The 8,837-nt window shown below is 34.8% G+C and overlaps 2 protein-coding genes across 2 annotated transcripts in view; both read left to right on the plus strand.

Moving 5' to 3' along the window:
* The first annotated feature begins 807 nt into the window (after positions 1–807).
* LOC102764987 (olfactory receptor 1052-like) lies at positions 808–1,738 on the plus strand. Its single transcript, XM_015559190.1, is given in 2 exon segments — positions 808–1,190; positions 1,192–1,738. Coding segments are annotated over 2 exon segments (930 nt in total).
* A 6,744-nt stretch (positions 1,739–8,482) lies between these two features.
* Positions 8,483–8,837, plus strand: part of LOC107181923 (olfactory receptor 8H1-like) — a 696-nt gene continuing 341 nt past the window's right edge. The window contains exon 1 of the mRNA XM_015559191.1: positions 8,483–8,832. Coding sequence (XP_015414677.1) covers positions 8,483–8,832 — 350 coding nt within the window. The remainder of the gene's footprint in view (positions 8,833–8,837) is intronic.

Genomic DNA, 8,837 nt, shown 5'->3' on the forward strand with positions numbered 1-8,837 from the left:
GAAGCAGTACCTGTCTGTTTTTATAGGCTTGTTTTATTTTATAGGTAAAGACACTGTTTATTGAGTAAGATATTTCTATTGGATATCAAACACTAATACTAAACTGTTGTTCACTATATTTCATACCTCAGCTAAGAGTACTCCCCCCCCACCCCCAACTCCGGCCCCGACCCAATTCCCAGTGGGCAGTCTCCTCCAAAGCCAGTGGCTCTGGCTATTTTCTAAGGATGACTCCAGAGGCTGGATGTTAGGGCCTTGCCTTTCATTACATCCCAGTCACAACAAAATATGGAGTAGCAATAAAACAAAGGCATGAGTGGAATATCTTTCTTTAAACGCCACAGTATGGTTTATTCTTACAGCCAATGTATTTGACTTTAGCTACTGTTAAATCCAAAAGGAGAAGTTTAAAAGAGTTTCACAGTACCATAGATTAAAATTTCAACTCTGACTATTGTTATGCTTTATAAATTGGATTTCTTTACATATTTTAGAATGAAATTCACTTTTTTTTCCCTTCACACTAAGACCAGTATTTTAAATGCATCCTGACGCTAAAACACTGATGTTTTCATTTTTCAACAGGGAATTTCCTTATGGAACAGACAAATAAACAGTGATTGAAAAGACTAGAGACTTTCTAGTGAAAAATGTTCTAATTTAATAGCTTGAAAAACAGAGCAGAAAAGCAATAACACAAGTCACACGGCTAGTTCGAGATTGTAATCAGTCTGGTGTGTGCAGAACGATTATTCTCAATTTACTCCAATCTTCTGATCATTAACAGGTTCCAAGAAACACAAACACATGGCTGGTGTTAACTTCACGTTGGTTACTGAGTTTATCCTTTTGGGGCTGACAGATCGTGCTGAGCTGAAAGTGTTCCTCTTCGTGTTGTTTCTGCTCATCTACACCATTTCTTTGGTGGGAAATCTAGGGATGCTCTTCCTAATCCACATAACTCCCAAACTCCAAACACCCATGTATCATTTCCTTAGCTGCCTGTCCTTTGTTGATGCCTGCTACTCCTCAGTCTTTGCACCCAAAATGCTGCTGAATTTCTTTGTTGAACAGAAGATCTCATTTTCTGCATGTATTGTGCAATACTTCTTATTCGTGTCACTCCTTACCACTGAGGGCTTCTTGCTGGCAGCAATGGCGTATGACCGCTATATGGCCATTGCGAACCCTTTATACGGCGGCTATGACTAAAATGGTTTGTGTTGCCTTGGTCATTGGATCATGTGTAGGAGGTTTAATCAACTCATTGACACACACAATTGGCTTGATGAAACTGTCTTTCTGTGGACCCAATGTCATCAGCCACTTCTTCTGCGACCTCCCCCCACTGTTAAAGCTATCGTGTTCCGACACATCCATGAATGAACTGCTGCTTTTAATCTTCTCTGGCATTATTGCCCTGATCACTTTCTTAACTGTGATGATTTCCTACTTCTTCATCGTCACTGCCATCCTGAGGATCCGCTCAGCCGCAGGTAGACACAGAGCCTTCTCCACGTGTGCTTCACACCTCACGGCTGTCACCTTATTCTATGGCTCCATAAGTTTTAGTTACATTCAACCGAGCTCCCAATATTCCTTAGAACAAGAAAAGGTGGTGTCTGTGTTTTATACCCTTGTGATTCCTATGCTAAACCCATTGATTTATAGCCTAAGAAACAAGGAGGTGAAGGATGCTGTGAAAAGGGCTACAGAAATGAAATATTTTCCTTGTTAATTTTATGCCAAATGTGCTCTAAAATAGTGTACAAACAAGTGCCTTGGAGAATGATATGTATATGAATTTATTAAAACTTCGATCCCAAAGGAATCTTAGAGTTTAAGAAGATGTAAGTCAGTGGTTCTCAACCTTCCTAATGCCACGACCCTTTAATACAGCTCCTCATGTTGTGGTGACCCCCAACCATAAAATTATTTTCGTTGCTACTTCATAACCGTAATTTTGCTACTGTTATGAATTGTAATGTAAATATCTGATATGCAGGATGTATTTTCATTGTTACAAATTGAACATAATTAAAGCATAGTGATTAATCACAAAAACAATATGTAAATTATATATGTGTTTTCCGATGGTTTTAGGTGACCCCTGTAAAAGGGTTGTTCGACCCCCAAAGGGGTTGCGACCCACAGGTTGAGAACCACTGATGTAAATGTTTAATGTGAATAGGTTATGATAAAACTGATGGTCAGGGACAATGTTCATAGAAATTAAAATTTGCCAGACCGCTCTAGAATGCCTCACACTGATATGTAGAGGAAAGCTGTAGTTTTGTCCCAAAATACTATTTCTGATTATTTATCTAAAGGAACCAAATCAATATGTATTCCATATTATATTTTAAAAATGAACAAAAATTATGATTAAAGTAATTGCCCAACAGTGGAGAAAGTGGTTTAATAAATGTAGATGTATACATATAATAGATTATGATAGTTATTTATATTAAAAACACAAAACAAATGTTGATTGACTACATACTTTATTGCCAATAAAACATGGAAGACATTTTAAATCCATATAATTTAATTTTATCTTCACAAACACATGAAACAGGTATTACTATTGTCACTTTGTAGACATGGGCACAGAATCAAAGAGATTAAAACATTTTCACCTGGCCATAATGCTAGTTAATATTTCTAGACACAAACTCAGAATTATGGTTCCCAAATCTAAACGTGTTTAGCTATAGCATAGAGTCTTCATTTTGAAAAGTTGTAATTACCAAGATTTGGAAATATAAAAGCATTGAGAATATATGTGTGATGTATTCATTTTAATGTAAATGTATTGGGGTGACAGTTAATAAAATTATAGGGGTTTCAAGTGTATTCTTAAGGGAAAATTTTAAGTACATACATATAAAGAGAATATGTTGTCCAGATCCTGGTTTCCAAGTGGCATACTCCTTAGAGAAGTGGTTGTTTTTAGAGCTGAGTCCAGAGAAATATAAGTGCCTGGAGTGTATTTTGCTACCAGAATGTAAGAAGTGAAGACAAGCAAACATAAATGACATGGACATGTCCAAATAGCAAAGTGCACAGGAGCTATTCAGTGATGGTTCCATTAGCAAAGCTAGAACAATTTGAGCAACAAAGTAAGTGATGGTAGTATTGGGTAACAACCCTAAAGAACCAAATAATTATCAATGAGTGCACATTGGTATAACTAGCTAACTAAGGAAAGAATGAGCCTGGCCAATGTGGCTCTGTGGTTAAGCGTCAACCCATGAACTTAGAGGTCCCTCATTCGACTCCTGGTCAGGGCACATGCCAGGGTTGGGGGCTCAATAAGGGACATGTTTTTCTTTCATTGATGTTTCTATCTCTTTATTACTCTCTCTTCCTCTCTCTCTCAAAACTCAATAAAAGCATATTTTTAAAAAATGCCCAGCAAGTGTTGCTCAGTGATTGAGCATCAACCCTGTAGGGACATGCAGGAGGCAGTTAATCAATGATTCTCTCTCATCATTGATGTTTCTATCTGTTTCCTTCTCCCTTTCTTTCTCTGACATCAATAAAAATATTTTTTTAAAAATTAAAAACTCTTTCTTATGAAATCATTTCAATTAAAATATGTTGAAAGAATAAGGGAAATAGAAATTTACTGGCAAAACACCATGGTAATAATTGGTAGAAACAACATTTGGATAGATGCCATTAGGTATAAATAAAATATTACATAGTCAATTTTCTTCTGCATATAGAGGGATAGATATATAGAGAGGTATACTGGTAGATAGATATATTTATATCTGTACCTACCTATCTCTCTCTAAATATGTATATTAATAAAAAGTAAAGTATAACAACTTTACATAAGGAAGTTTGGCAGACAGTACTTTAACAACTATTCCTTTTGCCTGCATCTCTATCTTCCTCCAGATATTTTCATGACTCTCTATATTTCTTTCAATGTGACCCTATTACTGAAAAATTCCCAGAAGAAAATTGTTTTTAAGAAAGGCATTCCAAGATATGCAAACAGCCCACGTGCTTAGCAGTAGATGAGTGGATTAAAAAAGCTGTGGTACATTGACACAATGGGATCAATGGGATACTATGACGCCGTAAAAATAGAAAGAACTCTTACCTTTGCGGCAGCATGGATAAACCTGAAGATTATTATGCTAAGTGAAATAAGCCACTCAGAGAAAGACAAAAACCATATGATCTCATTAGTATGTGGAATCAAATGAACAAGATAAATTGACAAACAAAATAGGACTAGGCAGGGGTGGGCAAACTTTTTGACTAGAGGGCTACAATGGGTTCTTAAACTGGATCGGACGGTCGGAACAAAAGCATGGATGGAGTGTTTGTGTGAACTAATATAAATTCAAAGTAAACATCATAACCTAAAAGGGTACGGTCTTTTTTTTCAATAGTTTTATTCATTTCAAACAGGCGGATACAGCCAGGGGTCATAGTTTGCCCACGGCTGGACTAGAGGCATGAATATCTGAAGTAGACTGCTAGGTGTCAGGGGTGGGGGTAGAGGGTACTGAGTAAAAGAAGGTGAAGAGCTTAGCCAAAGAACATATATGCATAGCCCATGAACACAGGCAACAATGTGGTGAAGGCCAGCACAGGAGGGAAGAGGGTTGGGTGGAGGTCAGCAAAGGTTGGGGAGGAGAATCAGGGATATCTGCAATAGTGTCAACAACAAAAATAGGAAGAACTGTCTTCATGCACCTTCTGATTTCGTGTTTCTCTGTAGCACTTATCACCATTGACATACAGATGTTCGTTGTTTCCTCTGTTACCCTTCCCCCCACTAGAAAGACACCCTTACTACATAGTCTTTGCTATTCCTCCAGCTTCATGGCCCATCCACTGCACAGGGCCTTTGCACTGACGTTCCCCCTGTCTGGACATTCTCTCATGTACTGCCTACATGACTCTTTCCCTCATTGAGAATTAGTCCAAATGCAACTTTTTTCTTGAATCCTACCTTGATCATAATTTTTTCTCTTATGCTTCTATTCTAGAACCCTTTCCCCTACAATAATTTACATTTTATTATTTTTTATTACTTTCACATTTTATCATGTATTACTAATTTTTGTATTATCTCTGTTTTCCCCTGCTTAGAATTTGTAATCTATAAATACTACAATTGATAAGACCAGACTTTCATCTCAACATTTGAATCTTTCTTTCCTAGAATATGAGTCCTTTATACCAGTTGATGAAAATTAATCTGTAGATGACAATAAATTTATAAAATTTAACTTAAAGGAGTCACCTTTTTCTGACTGCAGTGCAGCACAAGTTAAAATTAACATGTGAAAAATAAAAATAACTTTTAGCTTGAAAATTAAATACATAAAATTAATCTCGTTATAATTAATTAAATGGAAATTTTAAAAATTAACTTTCCTATCCATATAATGTACCACAAGAGGAATAATTAATATCATTATATGTAAGTGAAAAGTAAGTGGTACTCTCATGAATAATGCAAATAACAAATTCCTCTATTATTAAATAGGTAACAAAAAGACAATAAAACAAGAAGTTGGAGATCAAGAAAAAAAAACACTAAATAAAAAATGATATAAAATGATAAAACTTAAAAAACAACTAATGAATTAAAATAAATAAATAATTGAGCATCAATCTAAAAAAGCAAGTAGAGCCATTCCTTTATGAGTTAAAGAATAAAGAAAATATGAAAACAAAAGATAGAATAATTCAGAGAGAAAGAGAAAAAAGATATAAAAAGTATAATTAAAAATGTGGTGCGCTAAATAATACGTATATCATTAAAGTCAAAACACACTAAAAATCTCTGATCAGACTTTGAATTCTGCCATGACAATATGTCACACAAGAATAGCTTTGCAATCATAAGTAACTGTAATGGGTTCCAATATTTGGAAAATATTTAAAAAAACTTGCTCCTAATAATTTTGCAATCATTGTGCTTATTGAGGTGGCATTGACATTGAAGATAACCCCTTGTCTCTCTTTTGCCTTAACTCCCAAGGTTACCTTTGTCAAGTAGGTTCATTCTGGTTTTTAAATTTCCAATTAAGCCTGTCTTAGCAATACTAAGTTTTTGTGAATAGAAGAATTGCCCTTCTAAAAGTTCAATGATATAATACATGCATTTAGCTCCTTTATCCACAACAAATTATCTTGTGAAATTATGAAGTATAAACAGACTCTCCTATAAGAGTTGCTTTTAAATCTAGATGGAAATTGATTTCATTGTCATGAATTAGTACAAGATTCAAAAGAATACTTTAATCTTATTCTCATTCTATCCCTTTATAGATTATTTCTTTGCTTCTTCATCTGGGACAAACAATTCTCAATAAAATAGTGGGTAAGAGATCAACTGAAGGACTTGTATGCATGCATATAAGCATAACCAATGGACATAAGACACTGGGGGATAGGGGTGGCCAGGGGATTGTCAAGGAGGGGGTCGGGGGGAAAGGAGACATTTGTAATACTTTAAGCAATAAAAAAATTAAAAAAATTACAAGAAAAAATATTATACCTCTTTTCATATTTTAATTTTCATTAATATTTAAGAAAGCACTTGGCATATTTATATACAGAATACACTAACATAGTAAAACAAATTGCAGAAATATTGCTACATTGATGAATTAGGTGATTGTCAAGAATGGGAAGCTACACCGTGTTTCCTTGTGCTGCCTTAAAATATTTATCAAAGACTAATGTAACATCGGTCATAGTATGAAATTTTGGTCATTAAGTGAGGATTGGATGCTAAATATACAGTATAATGATAAGTATGAAAATCTATAAATGCACAAGTAAGTATTAATGAAGGTAAGAAAATGGTAGAAATTTATCAAAATGTTGTAACATTATTGATGTCCTCAATTTATTCTTTGATTTCTGTTGTATTCCAATTTTTTTCTAATGAACATATTTTATTTCAAAGACAGTATCACAATTTTAAACATAAAAATGTTTCCTTGTGAAAAATGAGTCATTCCATCTTTGATGGTTTCAATTATAGGGTATTTAAGTATGTCCCTAGAAATGGTTTCTCCTCCAACTTAGTTGAAAATATAGAGGATCACAAAGGAAGACCAGACAAGGTTCCTCATTGTGTGCGCCCTCAAGGGAAAAAGCAACTATTTCCTCAGAACATAATATATCTTTGGTCCCAGTGTGGTTTTTCCTTTGGAAACATGCCAAGCAAGCTTGCTTGGAACCTGATCTTCAGGGATGACCCAATGTTGCGTTACCCTCTATCCCCAGTATAAGGGATGCCCTGGAAGAGAGACAAGACATAGTCTGCTCCACTTATGTTCACAGCAGCTCCCTGATATTCCCTTTAGACATAATTTCCCAGAAAATTTTCCATTCCACCAGGACCTTAACAAAATTTCTGTTGATTTTTTTTTCTTTTTACCTTGGGATAAAACGACATGAATGCACAGAAATTTACAAAGAACTTAGCTAGAAGAAAAGAATATATTACAGAAAATCTTGACTCCAATGGTTTTCATATTTTATTTGTGAAAAAACTTGAAGTTGGCAAATTTCTAGACAGATAATATTGGAGGAGGGGTGTTGTAGTGTGTTTGGCTCTTGGTAAGTATTACTCTGAAAATTAGAGAGTTTTGGTGAGGATCAGATAAAATGGGGGTATTTTTAGAAAAATATACATACACAAAGGACTTAGACCTTACCCTAAGTAATGCCAGGTTTTGTGAAACCAGAAATATAGAGCTAATGAAATTATGGTCAACAAGCAAAGTACATGTTTTAAAAATATAGTATTTGAAAGAAATATGATTTTAATATATTCAATTGAGGAAAATATATCTTTTGGAAAGTAATATGTGGCCTATAGTTTTAATCCCATAAATTCAAAATTTATTTCTGGTTACTATTTAATAATTTTTAAAACAAAATGACAGTGATGCATTGAAACTGTTTTTCATCATTGTTTATGACACATCTAGCATTTTCCCTCAGGTTTGCTCCTGTTATTATTAACAGGAATATAGTACAATGGACATGTCCTCTGGAGTCAATCTGTCTTGGAGAAATCACAGAGCCAACACTTAATAGCTCTACTATGAATAAGTTACTTAAACTGTCTGTGTCCTTTTACTCATTCAAACATGTGGTTAATAGTAGCACCTGTGGTATAATATCCTCATGTGGAGTAAATAAATTAATATAGGGGAGTATTTAGAACAGTGTAAGACTCACTCAAATTAGGTAATATGCTATGTGTTTTTTTTTTGTTATATTATGCCTAAAGGTCAATTTATGCCTACTTCTTTAAATGAGAATGAAATGAAAAGTTTTCCATCATATTATGTAAACTACTCATTATTAGTTTTTAGAAATATTAAACTATTATCAATAACCCTGTTTAAAAACATTCCTGAAAATTATCACCTTTTCCTGAAAATTATCTCCTTTATTTCTCAACAGTTTGAAGCAGTTGAACACAATGGATGGAAGGAATAGCACAAATGTGTCTCACTTCATCCTTATGGGACTGACAGACTCTGAGGAGATCCAGCTGGTCCTGTTTATACTATTTCTCCTGATATACCTGACTAGTGTGCTAGGAAACGCAGGGATGATATTGATAATCCGCCTGGATCTCCAGCTTCACACCCCCATGTATTTTTTCCTCAGCCACCTGTCATTGCTTGACCTCATTTACTCCAATGTCATCACTCCTAAAACCTTAGAGAACTTACTGACTTCCACCAAGTACATTTCATACATAAGCTGCTTCGCCCAGATGTTCTTTTTTGTCTTCTTGGGGACCTCTGAATGTTTACTTCTCTCTTCCTTGG

Source organism: Myotis davidii, unplaced genomic scaffold, assembly GCF_000327345.1.
Source record: "Myotis davidii unplaced genomic scaffold, ASM32734v1 scaffold874, whole genome shotgun sequence".
NCBI classification, from domain to species: domain Eukaryota; kingdom Metazoa; phylum Chordata; class Mammalia; order Chiroptera; family Vespertilionidae; genus Myotis; species Myotis davidii.